The sequence below is a fragment of the Corvus kubaryi genome, unplaced genomic scaffold, assembly GCF_017639235.1.
Source record: "Corvus kubaryi isolate FWS band 111438036 unplaced genomic scaffold, C.kubaryi_AGA036_p1.0 split2-37374, whole genome shotgun sequence".
NCBI classification, from domain to species: Eukaryota; Metazoa; Chordata; class Aves; order Passeriformes; family Corvidae; genus Corvus; species Corvus kubaryi.
The window spans coordinates 3,066,938-3,090,873 of record NW_024582082.1 but is presented as its reverse complement, the minus strand read 5'-3'; the positions used below and the strand labels follow the sequence as shown (position 1 = coordinate 3,090,873).

General features: G+C 43.2%; 2 protein-coding genes across 6 annotated transcripts in view; both read right to left on the bottom strand.

Annotated features, from left to right (window-relative positions):
- LOC121658047 overlaps positions 1-202 on the bottom strand; it is a 3,680-nt gene extending 3,478 nt beyond the window's left edge. For all 3 annotated transcript variants that reach the window (XR_006013831.1, XM_042014437.1, XM_042014438.1), the window contains exon 1: positions 1-202. This exon is cut by the window's left edge and continues 189 nt beyond it. Coding sequence is in view for 2 of the 3 variants with exons in the window: in XM_042014437.1 (XP_041870371.1) it covers positions 1-135 (135 nt within the window). In the remaining variant the exon portion in view is untranslated.
- Positions 203-1,326: 1,124 nt separating this feature from the next.
- On the bottom strand, positions 1,327-23,352 carry LOC121658045 (TBC1 domain family member 9B-like). 3 transcript variants are annotated; one of them, XM_042014431.1, is made up of 22 exons: positions 23,171-23,352; positions 20,792-20,902; positions 17,840-17,958; positions 16,678-16,906; positions 15,751-16,009; positions 14,891-15,098; positions 14,546-14,758; positions 14,245-14,406; positions 13,514-13,664; positions 12,951-13,165; positions 12,088-12,205; positions 11,082-11,367; positions 10,294-10,423; positions 9,022-9,120; positions 8,251-8,319; positions 7,229-7,469; positions 6,875-6,940; positions 6,650-6,721; positions 6,183-6,233; positions 5,056-5,103; positions 4,524-4,630; positions 1,327-3,756 (listed from the first exon to the last, which is right to left on the bottom strand). In XM_042014431.1, the coding sequence occupies exons 1-22, from the start codon at positions 23,286-23,288 to the stop codon at positions 3,064-3,066; spliced, it is 3,765 nt and encodes a 1,254-aa protein (XP_041870365.1). In that variant the 5' UTR covers positions 23,289-23,352; the 3' UTR covers positions 1,327-3,063. The 3 variants fall into 3 exon arrangements, with proteins under 3 accessions (XP_041870365.1, XP_041870366.1, XP_041870368.1); XM_042014432.1 differs by having other exon boundaries at positions 6,183-6,215; XM_042014434.1 differs by lacking the exon at positions 6,183-6,233.
- Positions 23,353-23,936: the final 584 nt, after the last annotated feature.

Genomic DNA, 23,936 nt, shown 5'->3' with positions numbered 1-23,936 from the left:
GCGACACCGAACAGCGACAGCGGCACCGGGCAGCGACAGCGGCACCGGGCAGCGACACCGGGCAGCGGCACCGGGCAGCGACACCGGGCAGCGACACCGAACAGCGACACCGGGCAGCGACAGCGGCACCGGCATCGGGCAGCGATACCGGGCAGAGACAGCGGCACCGAGCAGCGACACCGAACAGCGACAGCGGCACCGGGACGGGCTCTCCGCTCTCACCACCCAAACACATCAAGCCGCCCGCCGGAGCCCCCTTCCCCGAGGGCAGACCCCGCACAGCTTTGCTGGGCCGGCTGGCGGTGCGTTAACTTCGTGTCTGCACCTGCATCGGCACCGGTCAGGTTTGCACCTAGCTGGAGATGTGCTGGTCTGTGTTATATTAAAAGTAAGTATACAGAGAAATAAGGAAAGGGGGAGAGGGGGGAGAAGAGGGGGAAAAAGAATAGGGGGAAAAGAAGGAAAAAGAAGGGGGGGAAATGGGGAAAAGAAAGGTGGGGGAAAAAAGGGAATACAAAGAAAGGAAAAAATAGAGAAAAGGAAAAAAGAAAAAGGAGAAAAGAGAAAAAAGAACAATATGAAGAAAATAAATTAAGAAGAAAGAAGAAAAAATGAAAGAAAAACGGAAGGAAAGAAAAGAGTACAGTCACACCAAGTCCACTTGTTGGGAAATATACCAAGTTTAAAATTTTTTACATAACTTTTATCAGGGGTTTTGTTTGCCTTTTCCCCAGGGGAAAGGAATTTTCTTTTCAAAGGACTGTTTCATCACTCAAGGCGTGATGAGCTTAACATCTCAACGGACTGGGAGTAGCACAGAAGATACACAGAAGATAATGACCATTAACGACCATCAGCTCCCAACATCACCCCTGGCACGGTCAGCGAGACCTGGTCCGGAAAAGACTGATAAGAGAACCAAGGAATGAGGACATTAGCATCGGAGGCAAAGAAATCCATAACCAATAAAAAACCAAATACTAAGAACTGTGTAACTTGGGACCAGTGAACACTGAACCAATGAATTTCTATGGGTTTTGACTGTATTGAGTGTCTGAAAAATCTAGTAAAGAGCCATGTGTCATGGAATGATTTTCTCTGCACACCCGGGCTATGCGTGGCTGAAATGATTTCTGTTGCACATCCTGGCCAGAACAACATCCTGGCCAGAATAAAGTAATGCCTTGATTCTCTAACACTAAAAATGTTGTTGGAGAGTTTTTGGTTTTCCCGCAGTTTTGGTAACACACTTTTTCTGATAACTGGGTAAAGAACCAGCAATATTCCATGAGCTCAGAGAGAAATAAAAGACAGCCAAATAACCTATAGGATTCTGATTCATTTATTGTATACATGACGAGTAAGACAGACAGTGTAAAATCACATGTATTATTTGTACTTTAAAAAATTACAATAAATTACTGAATAATTAGTAAAAGCAGTTTTACTAATGGCTGCTCTCCAGTGATACAGGACAGAGGAGGCAGAGAAATAAGAAATATGTACCAGCTGTGAATACAGACCGAAAATGTCACGAGGATGAATTAACACTGAGTAGCACACCAAGTAGTGTTAAATGGGAACATCCACATGTGTCCTTCCTACCTTTAGATCCCAAGTGCCAGCCAAAAGCTGGATCAAACCTTGCCTTCAGTGCGGGCTCTGTTCTGGCCGAGCAGCAGCATCTCTTGCCCTGCCCCTGCAAGGCCACTGCCTCTGTGCTGAGACAAGTTTGTCTGTAGTAACAGCATTACTTCTCCTTCCTTGGAGAACACACCCTGCTACCAGAAGGGCAACTCATAGTTTCCTCTGGTTTTAATTGATTTAGAAGAGCACACAGTCTCCCAGTTATTTTGTCTCTAACTGGAATGAGCTCTGGTATTGAGGTTTCCCATAAGGGGCTGCTGGCAGAGCCACGCTGCTCTAAATTCTTCCCCTTTAGGTACAAATGCCCTTGGATGTGCAAGTAGTTTCTAAGAGCATGTCCATTGCTAGACTCTCAAGAAAGGAGACTGAGCAGCAGCGGGTGACACAATGCTCCTGCACAACTTCCAGCCCCAAGCATTTGTGAGGGCTGACTGACCGGAGTATTCTTACAGGTCCTCCTAAAAACTGGACCCATCACTAGCTAGGAAAAACAGGGAATCAGCAATAAATAGTAAACATACTGACAGGGAAAGTCCAGCAGACCAGTGAGCCACTGCCCTGGAATGCCGAGGCTGATTCACTGACTTCTATTTTAGGAACTTACTCCCTCATTATAACCATCATGAGGCCATTGATTGACTCAGTATCACTTCTGCACTGAAGCCAAGGAGCTTGTGGCTTCCCAGACAAACTAAAACCAATGGCTTTCAAAGAAATAGAAGAGCAAATGCTAGAAAACCAGGTTTGCCTGAAAACTCCTGAATTCTGAAGGAGAAAGTAAGTGATCGGACACTATGAATATGCCAAATCATATGTGAAAGAAATCTGCAGGTCTGAGCAATATCTGTGTTTAGATCTTAGGGTGCTGGGAGCAGTGGGGCATGTTTGCTTTATAGCTGCTGAGTCACAGAACATCTTACAAGAACTTACAAGATTATTTATAGGTCAGAGTCCTACAGCACTTGACTACACTGCAATAGCTCTCAGACTGGCAGCCAGAGGTGAGCATGGTTTCAAGCCAGGCTGCATCTGCTGTGCAAGTTACCCAGGAACCTACAGCAAACAAGGGCAGGCAAGGAGCAGTTACTGTCTGAAATAAAACTTCATTGAAATAAAAGATAGCAAAAGGCAGACATGCATAATTTATGGTGGTAATTCTATATGTCAGGGGCTATTAGGTTCTAATGGCTCTCAAGAATGTAAAACTAATTCTCTCAGCCAGAGTAGCCAAAGAAACACCTACATAAAACAGTCACTGTCAGAAGCCCCATATCAATTGGATTCTATTGTAATTGTGTAGTTACTGGTCTGGGAATAAACAAAAAAAACCCCAAACAGAAAATACCAAACCATCTTGCCATCTGCCACACTATCTTCCTGTTTTGTCTCCCAAAGACAACTCCTGCATTCTTGATTTCACCCTGACACAGAGGAAAGTTCATAGTCACTGGATGAACTGAACTGCCTCTCTACCTTCTTCTGATCCTTGATCTTTTGGAGAATGTTGACTTTTTTCTCAAAGTAGTTTACAAGGGCTGTTTCTGTCAGCATGGAGGCCAAGATCTGCTCGAAGGAGATGGACCAGTCAGTGTCAATGGTGCTGCCATACCTGGCAGCCGCACTGCTGCCTTCACAGCCAACCAGCACCGTGTCATCTGCGATGTCTTCGCACTGCAGGGAGCCTGTGCTGACCATGGAGTAGGAAGACATGGACATATCATCTTTGGTTTCATCATCTGATAGCAGCTGTAAAGGAGAGCCTTGTCCTTCCCCTGACCCATCTCCTAGAGTGTGGTTTTCCTGCTGTATTTTTTCAGGCAGAGCATCAACGCTGGCTTTGTCCTCATGGTCAGCTTGGGGTTGCTGCTCTACTGCTGAATTCTGACTCTGTTCAGATGTTGGTGACTCCTCTTCACTCACAGGATCTTGGATATTGTTTGCTTTGCAGTCCTCAGACTTCCTCGCGGGCCTGTTGGAGAATTTCTTCCCAACTTCCCCAATCCGCAGAAGGAGACTGGCCACAGTGGCAATGGCATGGTACAGCTCCTGCTCCACAGGGTCCTCGCTGAACATGTTGTAAAGGGTCTTGCATAACTCTATGAACTGTTCCTTTAAAAGACAAAAACCAAATAATCATGTATCAGGCTGAAAAAGTTGTCAGTGGCAGATGAGGCAACAGGGACCATCTCAAATGACTCATTGCTTATTTGCCTCCCCACTAAGTTCAGAACAGTCTGACACAGGCAAACTCTCCCCTCTCTGTTGCAGCTAAATTGAGACACAGCTGGCAATTTAATGTGGTGGGTTTTCTGCTGACAGATGAACAGAGTAGTCACATATTCACTAATGCTAAGAAAACCTGAAGTTTTACGTCTATTCTGCTACTCTTCTGTGGTCAGCTTCTAAGCATTTCTGAACTGGTTTAGTAGCACCCACCAAGGAAATTAGAGACTGCAAAGATCACGGCAGTCATCTGACTCTCTCTTCTGTAACCATATTCTTCACTTTCCACCAAGCAGCTGTAACTCGAAGCAACACAAAACCAAAAAAGCTGAACAAGTTTCTGTGACTGGTGGCATATTTGAAACATCCTGCTCTGGAGGGAAAACACAGAGTGCAGTTCTTATAGGAAAAACTGGTGTGTGAGGCAGAGTGAATCCACTACATTTGACTGGTTGATAAAAAGCAATTTGTCCATATCCACTGCACAGCTCAACAGAAATGTGTGGAATTAGAGGTTCTAAAGCTCACCAGACCAGAACAGCAGGGAAAACTATGGGCAAGTACTGAACATGCTGGCACAATGGCTGCACATACTGCAGAATTCCACTAAGCTGCCAGTGATCCAACTGGAAACCTTCATATTCCTTTCTTACCTGGCTCATTTTGGGGAGATCTTTAATTGTTTCTTTCTTGGATTCTTTTTCCTTGGCCCACATTCTTAGGTAGTATCTGTAGTCCTGTGGACTGGTACCCTTCTCCTCTGCAAGGCAAGAACAAGCCACTAGTCAGGTGGTTTATGGTTTCAGACTTTCAAAGCAAAAATCAGGCTTGAGGAAGGGGTTATTGACAGCCCACGAAAGCATCTACCAGGAAGACTGCATTGTTTACTGCTGGTTTATCTGATCCAGCTCAGTAGAGCAAAAAATTAAACAGTGCTGCAGCAGCTTGACTTCTCACAAGTGAGCTGACAACTTACCCAACATGATTTACAAATGCTGTGATCTTGGTATGTAAAAGAGTCGGAGCAGTAAGGCATAAGGGATACTTATTTCTCAGCTCACCTCCTGCTTTACCTCTGTCCACAAGGGACACTTTGCAAGGTCTCTTTGATCAGCATAAGACAATGAACAAGTCATAATACGGGAGAGATGAGATTAGAATGTGGTCTATTGATGATGAAATTACCTTTTTCTGGACCATTCTCATTTCTCCTTCCTTTATCTTCTTGGGTTTCTAAAAATTATGGAATTATAAAACAATTAATAGCTGATTTTCAGCAATAAAACACACAAAGAACTTAAGACAACTCAATATACAAATTAAAATTATACAAGAGTACGTTTAATAGAAGTTACATCTCACACTCCCATATCATGGTTAGAGGAGTGAACAGAACAGGATGGAAGCAAGAGGCTGATGGGATGAGATGGATAAAGAGCCACACTCAAAAAGCGGGTTGAAGAGCTGAGGTAGAGGGCAGAGGTCTTAAAAGAAAGCGTGAAAACACAGATATGAAAGATAGCAAAGCAATGTGATGGCTTAAAGACAAGATGTTCAGTCATCCAAAGCAAGATAATGAATGGAAAAAACCCAAACCACTACTGAGCACATATGTGACTAATGCCTACACTCCCAATCATTCACTGCCTGAACTGACATTTTGGGAGCAATTTGCAGTCCAACTTCACGAACTTCACTTCTGGTTCCCTATATTGTCATTAGAACAAACAGGAAGTCTTGGTTCAACTCAGACTGTTAAATCAGCCACCTACACCAAACTGCACAACTACCTCTTGTAGTACTCAGAGTTTTTGGAGCATCATTGTATTCTGGTAAATATTGAGCATGATTGACATACTTTGATCTCCTATCTGACAATCCCCAATGTTGTATTTTAAGAAATGCAGTAAACTGGTCTACCAACAGTTCGGCAATTCAATGGCATGCATCCTTATTCCTTTAAAATGGAAGACTGTGGAGTAGGCACAGGAATCACCTATCCAGGCCAGCAAGCCTAGTACCACCCCCCCCCCCCACCCCGTTCTGAGCTTCTTTCTGACCACCAGTTTCTAGGATGAGATGAATTCCACTGAAAGAAGCCAGACAAAACCTATTTTGACCAAGGCTGAAACTCAACAGGCAGAATATACTGAAAGGTATTTCATTACTTATAGCACTTTATTAATAGTGACAGTGTCATGAGAGAGGAGCAGCAGCAATAATTTCAGAGTATTTACATCAGCACACTGGGCTGGCAGGTGGTATCAGCACCATAGCCATGCTCAATGCATGCACATAATCCATGGACTGACCTTGAGACTCACAGTGCAGGCAGATATCCAGCTCTGAGACAAAAGGAGATACTTGAGCAGCAGAAAAAGGGGTTGAGGGGACAATATCCCAGATAAAACAGAAGAAAAGGTCAGACATAGACAGACACAGAGAAGAAAACAAAAACAAGAAGAGAGACAATGAGACTTGCATGAAAAACCTAAATCATGGTGGGAGACAGGGGCTGGTGAAAGCACACTGCTCCTCCTCAGCAGTCTGTGCCCATGCTTCAGAGCATGCTGTATCCTGCATGGAATTGGCACTGAGGAGTTTTAGCTCCAAACTTCTTCCCCATCATGCAACAAAGACAGTGAACTCAAACACACTGGCAATCCTAACACACTGCCAGCACGGGACCATGCCTTGCACAAAATCACTGTTCAGAGCACATGGATCTATGCTGCAACTCCTGCCTAACTGAGAGGTAAAGGCAGCAGTGTTGCATTACCTTCTGTTGTCACATCCTCTGTGAAATAACTTGTGGCCTCCAAAGCAGACTCTGTCTCCTCTGGATTCAGAGCTGTATTCACACAGAAGCAAATGTTAAGATCTCTAACCTAATTCAACAGCAGTACAACCCACTTCATTAGCAAAACTCATGAGGCACCCCATGTCAATTGATGTCAGAGCAGCCCGTGTTCAATAGCAGCAGTACACAGAAGCAGTCACTCACCAGGAGGCAGGTGCAGTTTGTAGAGTACTTTGAGTTTTTCAGTGAGGTCACCATGGTACATCCCACCTGGAAAGAAAAGAAAAAAGTTAAGAAAAATAGCACTTTAATGATAAAGAATCAGCCTCTGCTTACAGGTTCAAACCAGAATGAATTCCCATACAATGACTGCTCGAAGTCCTGTGCAGAATCAATAATGAAATCCACACCAAAAAGGCATATTTTGTCCAGCTTGAGGCTTCCTGTCATCCTCCCCTCACGACAGTGAACACACCATTATCTCCTTTTAGTTCTCTTCTTGGAAAAGGACAGACACATTTTTTGCAGCACTCCATTTTCTCCAAAAACACCACTTACTCATTCCTGTCACAAACTCCTTGAAGTTGATGAGAGAATCCCTGTTCTCATCCAGGAGGCGGAAGAGCCGCCCTGCCAGCACAGGGGTATGTGCCCCACAGGCCCAGGGGGTGAGGCTGATGAACAGCTCCTTGAACTGCTCCATGTCTATGCGATACTGCTCCAGGTAGGGCAGGCTCTGGTCCCGGCGGGCAGCAGCCGCACGGTTATTCCCCCAGTAACAGCTCATCAGGTACTTGGCCTTTGGACAGAAAGGATTAACAGAGCAGATTATGCTGCACCACAGGAGTGGAGACTGTTACAGCTCAAGAATAGCACCGAGGGAGCAAAGAAGAGACATTTCAGGGAACACGTTATCTGCCTTGTTATTCCCAGTGTTACTTCACTACAAAATAATACGAAATGAAGGAAGAGACAGAGATTCCAGGAAAAACACAAAGAATAATTTAAAGTGAAAAATTCAAAATATGATTTCAGGTTTTAACAAAATGACATTCAGGCTTTATTGCAAAGGGAGCATGCCGGTTTTAGATCTAAGCCTCTCTTTCTGAGTCTACAGCAGAGCACAACTGAGTTTGGTAAATGACTTTGGTAAATGCACTTGGGTAATACCATTCCTTTAAAAATACATATGCTGACAAATAGAGGCAAAGCCCTTAAGTAATCTTGTCACAATTACAGATGAGGTCAATGGAAAACTTGAGAATAAAAATTGAGGTACAGTCAATCCTAGTTCCCCATTCTCAGTGCTACATGACATTCCTTTTCATTGGTTCCACAGTTTCTTTCTGAGGATTGTTCAACTACTGTGGATGTGGCTTGGCCACCTTTGGGGGAAAAAATTAAAAATAATTAATCAGATAGTAACAGGGCCAGTCCTACTGGCACCATGCGTAACAGAATGCCACATCAGTTTCTGATAGGTCACATTAAGAATTAAAGCAAAGTCATCGCCTCCCTTTCAACATACTTTGCTATTTGTGTCACAACATTCTTCCTCACTCTCAAGAAAGGCTTCTTACCTTGAACACTACATACAGCTCTTCTAGTTCTTCCATAGAGAAACCAATGTCACCAGACACAGCTCGGACCTGTAGTTACAGGCAAAACAGAGTGAACAATTTACTTCAAAAAGAAAAGTTAAATACAACTCAGTGAAAAATCTGTGTAACATAGAAGAGAAGAAAACAAGTGCAAGGAGATATGACACAGAATGGGAAGGAAAACATCACCATTCTAATACCCCTGGAAACCAATCAGGAAGGCAGTTTGCAGTCAAGCAGAAACTGCTGATGTTTTCAGTAGTTTACTGTGCTTATTTCCTGTTTGTGTAGACCTGACTGAGCAGACTGTGTTGCCCCTCCTCCTGTTTTTATCTTCAAAGGTTTGACTTGGGTGCATTAAAGAACAACACTGAAATAAACACCCTGACGAGATTCTCCACCTAGGACATGGGAGATAACAGCAATAAATATGGACACATCCCTTTGGCCATGAACCTTTCAGTAAAATTCCCTAATGAACTCTCTAAATGGCAGTAAAATAATTATCTGCTAGCAAGCTTTTCTCAAAGATTCCAGGCAAGCAGTAAAACAGACAGCACTAGGCAGGGGAGACTATGTCAAGGCCTACAGGTGTTTTTTCCTCTCTCTCCATGCCAAACATCTCATTCAATCATTCTTTCAGTCACTTAAAACTTGGTCTGCTACAGCACGAAGTTTCTTGATGCTCACAGCAAAACACTTTCCATAAATCTGCCATTTGGTAGCTCATTCATTCTGGGAGTCACATACCACACTCTTCTTGGCTGTATCCTCCAGAGACTGGATCACTTTCAGCCTTTGTTTGAAACGCATTTGTTCAATGTCATCTGCCTTCAGATTGCTAAATTTCTACAAGAAAGGAAGCAGATCAGGTCAACATCATCTCCTGAAGAGAGAACAACCAATCTTCAATTACGCATTCTTTAACAAGTGTAGTATCCCCTCAGAGATGACCTAATACCACCACTAGAAGCCTTTTACCAGCAGCAAGATGAGAAAAAACTTGAGCTCCATTCCCTATTCACTCCTGTCCTGCAAGAGAAATAATTCAGAGTTCATGAGAAATCCGACATCAGAGGTCTCTAGAGAAAAACTGAAAAAGGATCTGTCAGGACTGACAGAAATACAGGTCCTGTACTGTGGCAGAGATAAGAGAACAGACAGGTTGTCATTCCTTCCAGCCCTGTCTTTTTTTCCTCTAGGACGCCCATGAGATTCAGCCAGAAACACCATAGTCAAGAAGCTTTTCTATGGACTAGGTCACACAAGTAATATGAATTTGGTGACACTCTTTTATAAAAAGAAACCAAGAACAAACAGAGATGGCAGATTTGAAGAAGCAAACAAAACACCCAGGAAAATGACAGCTGCCTGAGTGTGAACAGCCAGAAGGGGATGGGGTGAAAAACAGGAGATAAAGAGGGAAATGATTCCACACTTAGCAGAGAATAGCAGAGAAGAACTGCCAAACACCAGTTCTTTCACCTGTGTTCTCTCCATCAGTCAAAAGCAAATTTCTTATGAGTTTGTGCTCAGTGTGAATAATGAGGAACACCTCTATCAGTGCAGAGGTATTTTAACAGCACTGGCACCTTTCTGGGGTCACCTTCCTATTACTATAATGTGGATCACAGAACAGGATTCCCATTCATGGGAACTGGGATGCTTCCATGTTTCTGCAGAGAGCTTCACAATTTTTACCCTGAATTTCCCCCCTTAACTCCCTAGCACTAACAATCCTCAAATAGAAATAACAATGGAGACTTTTTTGACAAAGCAGGAAGAAATCTCTAGTCTGTAACTTTTTCCTTATTTGCAGTCTTCATTTTAGTCCCTCTGGTGTTAGGCAGACTCTTCGTAATCTGCAATAGCCAACAGTGTCAGGTTCTACTCATACCAAGCAGGTGGAACAATGGCTTCAGCCTGCACTCCTTAAGCACCTCAAGCTATGAACATCGCTCAGAATTTGGCTGCGCAAAGTATAAAATGGGATGTTAGGCAAAAACCAAGCCAGAACTTTACCTCATATGAAGTTTTGATGAGTTCAAAGATGTCAATTTCAAGTGGGGGGTCATCTCCACTGGTCAGCAGTGCGTGCAAGTGGGGAATAGGGGGAGAGACACTCTGTCTGTTAACTACGTTGTCCAAATATCTGTGGACAAAAACGAGAACAGATGCAAGATTCCAGGATTAGTGTCCAGGAAAAGAAGTAATATCCCATATGCATTACTCCCAACTTCTTTGTATCATTAATCTAAACAAGAAGAAGAGTTTAGTTTTTCCCATCTAATCTGCAATGCTACCCTCAATGTAACCTGGAGTAAAATTGATTTTTATCCTATTTTGGGAGTATTTACTCTTTTTAAAAAGTGGGCTTCTAGTCATATGCTGAAGATCTTACTACACATAAAAGAGATTCCCATTTCAAACAAGCAAATCTTACATTTACTAGACTTGGGAGATATCTGCTTGATAATGTTTTATGTTTCTAGAAGGTGATTCCTGCCAGAATCTATTCTAACTAGTAAAGCAGAATTATTACGTAAATTTCAAATAAACAACCTTTAAGAGTTCAAATTCAAACTGAGATGCAGGAATGCATTATGCTGCAAAACAGCCTCAGAAGTATGGGATTCCTCCATAGCTGAGCCAACAATTAATTTCAGCTGTTGCAGAAAGCAATAGCAAGCCTCTCTGGAGCTCAAGTTTCATCTTAGAGTGTTAACTGTGACCTGCTATTAGGTAGAAAGAGATGATGACTAAAAGGCCACTGTAACTATTCTGTTATAAATAAGAACAGTGAATGGTACCTGCCCAAAATAGTCATGGCTTCACCTTCATCACAGCACTGTAATAACTTCTCCATGTTGGCATCAAGTATGGCCAATGACACCTGCAGGATAAACTTGATTCCCTCATAGAAAAAACAGTCAACAATGACCACGGCACTCTCAAAGGGCATCACACTGAGGAAGAGAGTGAGAAACCAGGAAAGGGATATGGTGGAGATCACTCCCAGGTCCTGCATCTTTTCTGACAGCTGTGGAAGATACTCTCGTGTTAGTTCTTCAAAGATGCCTTGGTCCACTAATGCACCTGAAACAGACAAACGAAACAATGGTAGAACTCAAAATGGTGGTGTCATGGTACCAAGCTAAGCAATTATTAAACAAAACAGTGTGAGATCACTGAATTTCATACAAGCCTCTGAACATCATAACTAAAATTAAGACATTAATTTTTTTCCCTGTTCTCAATAAAACCAATGAGACTATTCCTACATTGCAGAGCATACACACACAGAGCCTCTCAACACAGAACCTCTCATTAATTTGTGCATTTGCCCTGAATGAAGGGGCGGAGGATTACTGATGCTATGGTATTTACACCAAACTATACTCAATTATACAAACCAACTTTAAAAGCCCATGAAGTGGTGCTCTCACTAACCTTTCCTGAGAGGCTGTTCCAAAGATTTAACACATCATTCAGATGCCTCCAGACGGGGAAAACTAAAACGCAGTAATTTTCTGCTAGATATGCCTCCTTACTGCCAGTGATCCCTCCTGATACCAATTTTTAGTGACTTCATCTTCCCTGTTACTACAAGGTAGTACCTACTACCTTGAAGGCCTGTAGTGTCTCTTCCTATGTCTCCATCACACCCCTGCCACCTTAAAAGGAACAGAGTTGTGCTTCATTATCTTCAAAACGCATCACATTTAATTCATTCTGAACAACAAAATGCTCCTGGGAGATGCTGGTGCAACCGTAGCTGAAAATCCAGGCTGCAGCAGGAATCTGACAAGGACTCACCCACTACTCTTGTGTTGTAGTAATCTGGCAACATCCGCTCGCACAAAGCCACCAGGAGCCAGAAAGCCTCTTCCTCATTGCAGTACAGCAGCAGCACCGAGGTGACAATGTTCATGGCCTAGGAGCCAGCACAGCAAACAAAGAGGTGCAGGGGAAAAACAAGGAGGACTTCATGAAAGCTCTGCTACTACAGACCAGCTAAACTTAAAAGCATGAATACAGCAAACTGTCACTAAGAGTCATATCTATTTCCAGCTTCTACTGGTATCTGAGTCAATAGATGACCTTAAGCCAATTTTTCTTCCTGTTTTCAGTTCCTCTGTTCATGAGGCAGCAAATAATTTGATGATCTTGTGTCACGCACTTTCAGTAAACAACATGAACAAGAATAATTTTCAAAGTCTTCACAAAAATCTTTGTAAGAATTTGGTCATAACAGAACAACATTACAAGAACCTGTAACACCATAGCAATACACAAAATGAACCTGAATTTCCATCAAGTTGTTTCACAAATCAGCAAATGGCTTCATTTTCAATATACTGTCCGTGTGCAACATCACTTATTTGATTTAATTGCTCCTTTTAATGAAACCAGATGTTCTTGCTGAACTACGTAAAAGCTCTGGCAGGAAAACTATTAAAGACACTGACATTACATCTAACAGCAATGTGAAAAGTCTATTTAAATACTGTGTTCAAAGGATATTTAAGAGATGATGCAGCATAACTTCTTTCCTACTTTCTCACCACTACATAGACAGCATGAAGAAAAAACTTGAAACTGAACAAAAAACTGCAGAAAAAGTCCAAGTCAATCATGGCCACTGTGTAGGAGTAACAAGCCTAAGACTTCTTTCCTACCTGACAGTACCCAATTGTTGGATTTCTGAATGCATAAGCTGTTAAGACTCTCCGGAGGGCAGCAATTCCCAACTCATTTTGGAAGGCAGGATGTTCTGGCATAGAGCGGTGCAGATCTCTCTCAATTTCCTCTGTAGCGAGATTGTACCTTCCCATTGACTTTTCTACAAGATCTGTATAGTAACCAGGATGAGTCACCATCTCATTCCAAGCCCCTGAAATGACAAACAAACATTGCTTTACCTCTGGTGCTTGGAAATACAGATTCCCAGTTTCAGAGATGAGGGAGACAAGAAGCACTGCATGAACTCATGAACTACAAATAGATGTGAAAATATAGCAACAAATGCATCGTTAAATGTTAGAGTCTAGGTGCCAACACTGAAACAGAGACAAAAGACAAACAGCTAGTAGGATAATAAAGAAAGCCACCACAAAGTACTATTCAGATGGAATTAACTTGTCATAAATTTTTTCTGAAATGAGCTACGATTCTTACTTTTTCCTTTGAGATGTGAAGAAAGCTAATTCCTGCTGCCAAAATATGCAGCACAACATCCTACCTGAGAAAAGGAGCCACAGCTCTCCACGGAGATTCTCTGGGATTCCTTTCTGTACCAGCTCCCTCGTCTTGGCAGTGCGGTACATACACATCCCTCGCCCATATTCAAAGAAATGAATGTTCCAAGACTCTTCCTTCATCTTCTCCTTTGCCTTCAAAGGAACAAATATGGCTATTTTAGGGGAATATTTCATTTTTATGTTTGTAGGACAGGTGATTTCTGGATATACTCAGGCCTGCACTTCAGAAGAAAAAATATTGTGACATTTAAAGCCTCTCTTCCTTCTGCTAAAGCAAAGAATGTATATACTAATCTATCCTGTTCTTAATCAGTTATGACCTTGCTTAAAGTCAAGTTTTTAAAACTACACCTTGCAAATCTCCACATAAATGCAAGCAGAATCATGGATCATGATGAGTAACTAACAAGCAGAGATACCAGTTCCCTGCTTTCTTGCTCTGAAGAAAACTTGTTCTTCAAAGTCATGAACTCACATCCCAGAACACTGGTAACACTCATTTCTCAGCCTCTGGTCAAGTATCTCAGGTATGTCAGTACAAACAGAGTAAGCTGACAGTCAAGTTACCTCTATGCAGCACTAGCACTGTGACACACACAGCAGTGATACTGAGCAGGGATAAAATACATTTCCATTCTAGAGCAGGCCAGGAAATCAGCAACCTACTGCAAACTATTTAAAGTCAATTGTTTTACATAAAAATATTATTTACCCCTTTGGGTCCAGAGAGTTCCTCAGCATCCCTCCTGAAGAGTTTGAGCAGTCCCTGAGAGGCTGTTGGCACTTGCCCAGCACAGAAGCTGACAGGTTGATGGCTGAGAGCAGACGTGGGGCTGACGGCCAGGGGGCTGCTGGAAGGCAGCTCTGGAACCTCCTGGACAAGAGAACAGAAAATGTCTGAACTCAGGCTCCCTCCTCTGCTCATGGCCTAACAGAGACAGCACTGGCTGGTGACGTAAGGAGCACTGCTCTGAAAAGCTGATAAAAGTTCCTCCCAGCTATTTCCTTAGTACCTCGCTGCTGGGATCAGCCACATTCCACTTCCATTCCCTGTCGATGCTGCAGGGTTTCTTAGATGGTGTTCTCTGCAGGAAGTCAGAGATCCTCTGTACCAAGAAATCCCGGTCTTTCAGATTGGCGAAGAGGAAGGTCATTTTACTCTTAGTGCTGATGGACAGAGGGCTGGGCAAGACACTGGAACTATCTGCTTTCTCAACTATTGTCACCTAGAACACAAAAACAAGGGCCATTCAGATCTAGCATGTTCTCCATTATCCATAAAGCACAGCACAAAAGACAGAAGGACACAAAAGAGAAGAGAGGCCTGTAGTCTTAACATATAGCTAAGAAATCCCCACCTCCCTGAGAGGAATGATGAGATGACAGGCCTCCTCTGCCCTGCTGGCAAAACAGATGTAATTGTTGGAAACAAACATCTGGCCAGGAATATGCATCTTGTTGAATGGTGTCCACAAGGTACAATCTGTATGTCCATCCAGGCATTCATCCTTGGGCAACCGGAAAGTGGCACGGTAGCACTCATTTTTGGCTCGAGCATCCAGGTCTCTGGGGAAAAGTAAAGGGTAGTACCCTGAAGCTTTCTTACTCATTGGAAAAACCCACTCAAGCACTAATGTCAAATGTTCATTCCAATCACAACCTTCAGACTGTGCTGTGTATTCTTAGTATTCCTTTCTCTAACTGAGATGCCACCCCTCCTCTGACTCCACTTTCAGCCTTCAGACATGCCTCCCTGACAAGGTATGTCCTGCAATACAAGATAAAATATGCAAGTGCATCTGCAAAACTGAAATGTTACATCAGATCCTGAAACTGCAGAGAACAGTCCCCAGTGGGAGGATTTATTACAATACAAATCTGTTTCTTTTTATAAATCTTTAACTTCAGACAAAGGGGCTGGTGTAATTTTCTTCCTTCACCTTTTTTTTTACATATGAACTTCAGCGGTTTCTAAAAAGTCCTTCTGACAGTGCCTAGCCACGCATGAGAAACACAAGGGTGTGTGTGAGAATTCAGCTCCAATTTGGGATGGGGAAAAAGAGAGAACAAGCAGAGGGCTAATGACTGAAATAAGTGATGCAGCCCCCTAGAGTGAGAACACCCCAGCAGCACCTGGGAGCTACAAAATAACGCAGATTTATTTTTACAATCCCCTGTTATCTATCTTCTTTTCTCACTGCTGAGAACATATACATACCTTTTTAATGCAGAGATGTTCTTAAGAGGCCTCCTGGGCTTGGGGAGAGACTTGTCCTGTAGGAAGCTCTCGTTATCCAGTAGCTGCCGCATCGCAATGTTGGCCAACTGCTCCATCAGCTTGAAAGTCTCATTGATGTTGAGAAACATGGAAAAGTAGAGTTCACTGTCCCTTGTGCTTACTTTAATGCACTCAGGGAACAGCAGTGTAGCATTTTTTTCTAGCTGGGTTACATCCACCCACTGGATCACCAGTGTAACTGAGAAAAAGAATTAAAAAAATACTATTATTACAATTGAAGCAAAACAACAACCAAACAGAAATTAAGGTCAAGCAGCCTGTGAGCCCTCAGTGGAGCAGGATTTCCCCCCCCCCCATTATACATGGACAGCTCTTTTCTTCACAATTTTACTGGGTTCTCCAAAAATACTTGGAAATAACCTTTGGGATTAACTAGACTAGAAATAGTCCTTTTGGAACTGCTTTATCTCCCATCCAGTAAGTGCTTTCAACTACAGTTACTGAAGTTTTCATTCTTTCTTTCCAGCAAATTAGCTTTGGACTCAGGAGTTCAAGCTTTGTAAATACTAGGTCCTGGCAGGTGTTCCAGATAAAACTCATCAAGGTAAAAATACTGCTTGGTTCTCTAATCCAGTCAGTCTAAAATTTGTAAAAAGTAATCCAGTTTGAGTAAAACAGATGTACGACTTGAGAAATGTTTTAAAAAATGACTTGGGCATTCAGTCTAAACAGCACTGAATTGCCTGTGAGAGCAAGAACTGATTTATGTGCTGAGCCAGGCAGAGCTCAAGGATTCCTAAAAGGAAAAAAACCAGTCAGCTTAAAAATGAGTTCACACAAAAGATCAACTGCATCAAAAAGATCATGGGAAATGACAGAAACACAACTTGCAGGCTCATAACTCACCCTCTTTGCCCAGCAGGAAAGAGTAGAAACAGAGGTGGTTGACGGTGAGGTACAGCCAGCCCTGCCTGGGGACACGTCCCTTCCAATAGCTGCAGGAATAGTAATTGACCAACTTCTCCACCTCAGGCATCCCAAACTGCTTCCGCATCTTAAGTTCAGCCTCTTTGAATTTACCTGGATCCTCTTCACTTTGGGGCTGCTCATTCTTGTTCTCCTCAGCAATAATGCCCTGAAAGGACAAGGGAGGAGAGAGGAGAAATGGAAGTGAATGTGTCTGCCAACAGAAATAATGTACAAAGCAAAGGGTCACAGCAGTAATCCAGAAGGCACAAAGGAACAGGACACAGCACTTATCAGTCCTCCTGTCATGTCAGAAACGGCAAAGACATGCAGAAAGGGCAGTCAGATACTGTGGGAGTCTGGGATCCACTCCTGAACACATGCCACAAGCACTCATGTTTAATGTTTGACTGAGTTCCTCATGGCTGGCTTGGAACACTTGGAACACCCTGCAGGAGAACTGAAGTCTCTTTTCACTTGCACACATGCTTCTTCAACAGGAAGAAGATCATCTGCTAGGAAGGGCAAAACTCTGCAATCTGTCAGATCTTGACTGGCCAGAAGGAAAAACAAATGACCACAATCTCTCTCATGCACAGACACACAGAAGATAGAAAGAATCTGACAGGAGAGCTGAAACAGATGCAACTTCTGCAGTTCAATAAAGAACTGTAGTTATAAGTTTCTGCTTTGGAGGATTTGTGGGCTGGGAATCTGAAGTGTGTTAACTGCACAACCAGCAGACACCAGAATCCAAAGTCAGTGGAAGTAGAATTCTCTCTCCTCCATCTGTTGCTAGATGAACTCTTGTTAAACATTCTCCCTGCATCAAAGGCATAATTGGCATGGATTTTAAAGAGGTATTATATTTTGATTAGTAGGAACATCCTAAGCAGGCCGTTCCTTGAGATCTACTGCTCATAACCCTTTCCTTTCAAATATATTTGTTCAGTGTTCTGACTGTGATCTGATGTTGACAATGCTGTATGCATTCCATGACATTTCATACCTATGTACGACTGAAAAGGGTAAAAAATTCTTATAACCATCTCCCCATCCTTTCTCAGGACCTGGAAGTTCTTCAGGGAAACATGTCACTTACATGTATCTTGCCCTTGACAAAGGTGGTGATGTCTTCTTCATTGTCAAAGATGGACAGAGTCTGCAGTAAGTTATTCTCCAGCCATTCCCAATGCTTTGTGATCTCTTTACGAGATGATCCTAGTTGAAGGGGAGGAAGATGATGGCAAGAGCAAAGAAAAAAAAATTAGAACAACGCCTTTTTTCCTCCAAGTTCACAGGAAACTAATCATTACTGAACAGTGATTAGGATTAATCACACACACCAACTGTGTACATGTCAAGGATATTTTAGGTATACCAGCATTATGTTTCTAATAAAATGTCCCCACCGTCACCAAGGATAATCAGCACACAACCAACAGATCAGCCTGTTTGCCAATGCACACCAAACACAGCCTTTTTCCCAGACAAAAAGTATTCCTATGTTTCCATCAAGAATCATTCTTTTGATTTCTGGCATTCTAAAACAAAGATAATGAACGACCAGAAGAACCTTAAAATTTCAGAACAACTGGACTTTTTACACCTACAAAGAGGTTCCATTTCCCAGGAGCAATGGTCAGCAGGGAGCCTACAACAAAATATTTATGTCAAAAAGTTCTCTGCTTTCTTAAGTAAAAAATTCTCAGCAAACTTTCTATCCAATGGTTAGTTGTCTTTAACCACACACCTACAACAGTTCACAAAGGATAAGCTCCATTCTGTAACCAATTTAAATAACTTTTCTTTAGAAAGTTGCCTTAATTTCCATTAATTATTTCAAGTATTTGTCTTTTTTTCCTCTCTGTTGATACCTATCACAATACTGTAGACAGAAAAAAAAAAAGCAGAAGAGATAAAAAAAATTCAGTTTTTTTAACACAATAAGAAACATTGTTAAAAGCAGATGAAAAGAAATATTTTTAAATGCAAGTCATAGACATTTTTGTTTCTCTTTGCCATATTTCAGTAAATTTACCTTCTAGTTTCATACTTATGCAGTGGGATACATAAAAATATCATGCCTGTCACTACTCAGTTTCTCTATGAGTACATTTTACCACTGTGTGGTTAATGACGGAAAAGAAGAAAAACAAATGACACAAACAGTTGCCTGGGAGGCAGCTTCAGTCATGAAATCATCTTCACATATTTGTAGCTGGACACCAAACCATAAAAACCCAATGCTAGCTAATCTGAGAATAAAACTAGAAGCAAATAAGCTGTCCTGTCTGAAAGAACTGCAGGGATACGAATTTGGGTTTGTGTGTACAGCCCAACGTGCACGACAACAAAAGTTTTTTCTGTTGCCTCTGCATATAAATTTACTTGACATCTACCACAGCATCTGACAATGTTTCTAAAGCATAAATGATTTTGAGTAATACAAAATAGTTTATTTTAAGGGCACAAAATTACCAATTATAGGATGCTGTGATTGTGAAAAAAACCCACAGGTTCAGCAACAACAGCAGTGGAATAAAGTCTGTGTCCTGTTTTGTTTCATGAGCTGCCAACTCTTACCAAGTGACAGCAGACAAATTGCTAAAATAAGCCTGGCCTCAATAACTGACATCTTTGTAAGAACAACATTAGAATGACATACATGAAGGAGTAAAAGTTTACAATTCCTACAAGGAGGGTTATAAAAACAAAGTGCTGAAGAGCTGAAGCTGCATGTGTGGCCAGATTGCTGCCCACTAGTATTTACACACAGTGAATTGTAAATAAAATATTTCCATTTTTCAACTAGAGAGCAGTATACATTTTATAACTTTAAAGGAATACCAGTACTCTTACTTTGACAGCAGAATGAGAACCAGATATGATAAAAAAATACTTTGGATGAAGATAACATATTTACTCCAGTAGAATAATTTATCAAACTCCATTTGGGTGTTACCCAGCCTCACTTTTACATGCTGCATTGCTTAGAAGTAACTGAGATACAGTGGGTATCAACTAAAACACTCCTGAAATTGAACAAAATAACTTACTGAGTGTCAAGATACCATAAAATTACAGATCTGCACTAAATATTCTCCTTTTTTCTGTGCAGCTCCTGACCTGCCATTTTGTTTACTGTCTTTCTTAATTCTCTGCCTCCACCCTCCTCAAAAGGGAACCTGAGTTTCTGTGAAACACAGCAACAGCTAAAGCTCTCCTCTGCAGAATTTAAGTAGCTCTGCAAGGGAGAATATTGTGTTGGTTGCCTGGGGAGAAGGTGGGAACAGGAAAAACAAGACATCAGCCTCTGTGGGCTTAGCAAATTATTCCTTCATGATCAGATTTTATGTCTCCACCACAAAGTGAGAAGTGAAGATTCTTATTATAAACGAAGTTGGTCTAACAAATATGTCTGGAGATATTTCCTCTTTAGCAAGTATTAGGACCTAAAGCTTTAATCAAAGTTCACCAACAGGCATCAGACGGTTGCATTATGATATTCTAAAACAGCAGTTACATTTCCCAAGTAAAAGAGGCCAAGGATCCTTGATGTTAAAAAAAATACTATTCTAATACATTTTACAGATCTATATACACATCTATTCCAGGCCAGAAATAACAGAAAAAACATTAACTGGACCAAGACAGTAAAGAGGTTCCCCAAAGAACCTCTGGTACCTTGAACAATGTTACATGTTCCCACCTTGTGCCATGCTCCTGGTAAGTAGGAGCACAACATTCATCATCCCACCAAAACCAGCACATTTACTCCCTGCACAATCTCACTACAACCTTGCAAACACAAGGTACATCTTGGAAGAAAGAAAATTCCTAACATCTGCAGAAACAGAACCTTTTGCAGAGCTTCAAGTTCCTCAATTACAGTTTAAACAACACTGACTTTTGTCATTTCTGGAATCTTCCACTACATCATCGGAAGCTCTCGCAAGTTTCCTGAGCAGTCACAGGATACTCCTATGTGGGATAACTGGTCATCTGAACCATGAGAATAACTCAAATCTAGTCCCCAACAAGAGTCACATACCACAGGCTACTGCCCAGTACACTTGAGAGTCCTGAGTCTGGTGCAGAATCCGGTATGGGGCAACTCTGGCACTGGAATCCAATACCACGTCTAGTGTTCCCACAAGGAGACCTAGGAAGCACAGAGAGAGAAATTACAGCAATGTAATACCAAAATAAAGAACTGGGTTAAGCAAAAGCACGGGATCATCACTGCAGATGCTGATATTCAGAGTCTGTGAACAGCTGTGATGGAAGTGCTGTGGCACTCGATTGAGAACATGAAGATACTGCAGGTAAATTACCTAAAAACCAACTGCAGCCTGTCCTACTGGCAATGGACAAAGTTTAGATGGCAATTAAGTGCTTATGAAGCCTCATTATAATCCTCAGGCTTCCTAGGAGAGTTTTCTGATAGAAGTGAAACTTATTTTCCTCTGCGGGGTTTCTGTTGCTAATAGTGATTTTTAAGCCTACCAAGCTAAAAGACACAAGAGTTTTCAATACTGTATCTTTCAGCATCACCAATGCCAACAGCAGATAACTTGTCCAAATGGAATCAAGTAGATCTAGAAAAACTGGTGCTCACAGGTTTCAGGGTTGTTTCCAGAAGTACTTTGATTAAACAAAGATGTCAGCAACTCAAAATTTGGCAATACAGAAGCAAAAAAAAATTGTATATATGTTAAAGAAGAAAGGAGACACTTCCCAGAGTAAATGCTGATGGACCAGACTTTGCAAAGCAAATCCATTTACTTCAATTAAGTATTTATTTCAATTAGATAAAACAAATATCTAAGATGATACTTTGCTGTGTTATTCTAGACAATGCACTATGAGCATCTTTAACGCAAATTAATTTTGCAACACACTCAAGGTTAAAAGTTCTCTAGTATTAGAACTTGGAGAGGGAGCACGGTTGCTCCTTGGGCTCTTTCTTTGTGGGGGGTCTGGTCTCAACTCCCAGCTCTCATGGTTCGGGTAAGCCTGTGCCAACCGTACTCATCCCTATCTGATTCTTTATCAAGAAACATGCCACTTCCGCTGCCTTATCTCTCTTGGCTATCTATGTAGCAATTAGCAAATTAAGAATATACCACTGAGTGTCCTTCCACTGAAACATTATCCACAGCAAGCCCATGTGACAAACCTAAACCAAACAACTATGTATCCAGCACAGCAGGATCTATTTGGGCTCTGGGTTTCTTGTGTAGTTTTAGGCAGGATAAGGATTAAAAGTTAATTTTGAATCCTTCCTATGACAATACTGAACGTGTCAAATATTGACACACAGACCGGTAATGAGATGTTTAAAGAACTTGAGCCTGACAGCAACTTAAACACTCTTCCAGCTCAGCTGAACATCCCACTCTAACTCTGAGATGTCACTGTGCACCTGAACAGTTCCTTAAGGACACGTGGCTTTTAACCTCCAGGAGCTCTGAAGAAGACTCTCACTGAGCCACACTAGCTCAAAAAATAAACACAGCTCAAAGCTTCAACCCATTGGGAACACATCAGTTTAAATGTTCCGAGAATAGCACCAGGCATCATTTCTTCGTGGAAAAAAATGGAAAATTGTAGAATACAAGTACAGGCCTATATGCAAAACTGCACAAGTTATGTGATATCAAACAGAGCAGTTCAAAATAATTTTGAGCACTGTGAAAAGATGAATTATGCTGAGGATGTTTATCAGATGCGCCATTTCTGTAATTTGTCTAACAGGGCTAATACATGACACTGGCTGGGTGTAATTCACAGAAGTAAAATGCATATTTTTGTAATTCACATAATTGAAAGCATTCTGCACATAAATGGGGTCTTTAAAAGTGAGGGGATTTGTTGTTGTTGTTAACATTGTGCTTTGGTGACAGTCATGTTATTTTAGCAGTTTATGTCACAAACACGGTTGTCCCCCCCACACAGGGGTATCCACTGGGCTGGACCCACACAGCTTCACCCCCGGCCCATGCACAGCACAACTTCCATACTGCTACTAAATATAAACCACGTCTTATTGTCATCCTCTACATCTTGAAGAAGCACATACACACACAAAATATGCAAATAAACCACCTTAATAATTCAAGGCAACGCGAGCAGGGCTGAGAAGCCATTTTTGACAGGGGAAGAAGACGGTCCCAGGCACCCCGTCAGTTACGCGAGCTCCCCGGCAGCAGCTCCCCGGGCCTGACCGCTGACAGCCCCGGCTCAGCCCCGGCCGGGGGCGGACACAGGCCCCGGGCGGACACAGCGGCCGAGGGGCTCCGGGGTCACACACAGCGAGGAGACGGGCGGAACGCGCCTCTCTCCCCCCGCCGGGCCCTCCCAGCCCCCGCCCCGCGCTCACGGACCCCGGGCCGGGCCGGAGCCTCCCCGCGGCCCCGCCGCGCCTCACCCGTGAGGCCGCCCCCTTTGCCGTGTCCCCGCCGGCGCTGGAGCAGGAAGAAGGGGTTGGCGCGCTCGGTGACCCACAGCGCGCCGGCCAGCAGCACCTCCTCGGGGCCCAGCCACATCGCGGCGGGGCTGCGGAGCGGCGCGGAGCAGAGCGGCCCGCGGGGCTGGGCTGGGCCGGCCCGGCCGGGGCGGGAGCGGCGCGGGGGGAGCGGCCGGGCCGGGTCACGGGGCCCTCACCGCGCCCGCCGCCACGGCGCCCTCTGGCGGCCCGGCCCCCTCACTGCCTCCGCAGCGCCGAGGTCGCGGGTTCGAGCCCCGTGCCCGGACGGCGCCCGGTGCCACCTCCCTGTACTGTCCTCGGTGGGCAGTCGGGGGTCACCTCCGCGCTCTGCAAAGCTCCTCTCCCTTTGGGCGGCACATTGTGGCTGCATTGAAAAGACCTGAATTGAACGGCCTGAAGTTGTGTCGGGGAGGGGCGAGGGGGGTGTTAAGTTGGATATTAGAAAAATACCCACCCCAGAGGGTGGTCGGGCACTGGAACAGCAGGGACATGTCCAGCTCTCCTGCCCAGGCTGGCGATGCTTCAATGTCCCCTCTGGGAAGATGGGAATTAATGTGCTCTTTTTGCTCCGAAGAACATGCACTTCCAGCATCTCAGCCTCGTGAGCCCAGCGTGGGGGTCCTGGCATCCCCCTCCTGGCAACTGGTTGATTTTGGTCCTCACTTTGCAGCTCCGGAGCCCTCTCAAAGCTTGTGGCCCAGTCCGA

What these genes read in the sequence shown, in the direction of transcription:
- LOC121658045 (XM_042014431.1), bottom strand. Translation starts at nt 23,288, where the DNA reads ATGTGGCTGGGCCCCGAGGAGGTGCTGCTGGCCGGCGCGCTGTGGGTC. An exon ending in AACTCTCTGGACCCAAAGGG is followed by an intron (nt 13,665 to 14,244) that starts GTAAATAATATT and finishes GTTCCTTTGAAG; the next exon opens with GCAAAGGAGAAGATGAAGGA. An exon ending in AGAGGATGTGACAACAGAAG is followed by an intron (nt 6,234 to 6,649) that starts GTAATGCAACAC and finishes CTGCTGCTCAAG; the next exon opens with TATCTCCTTTTGTCTCAGAG.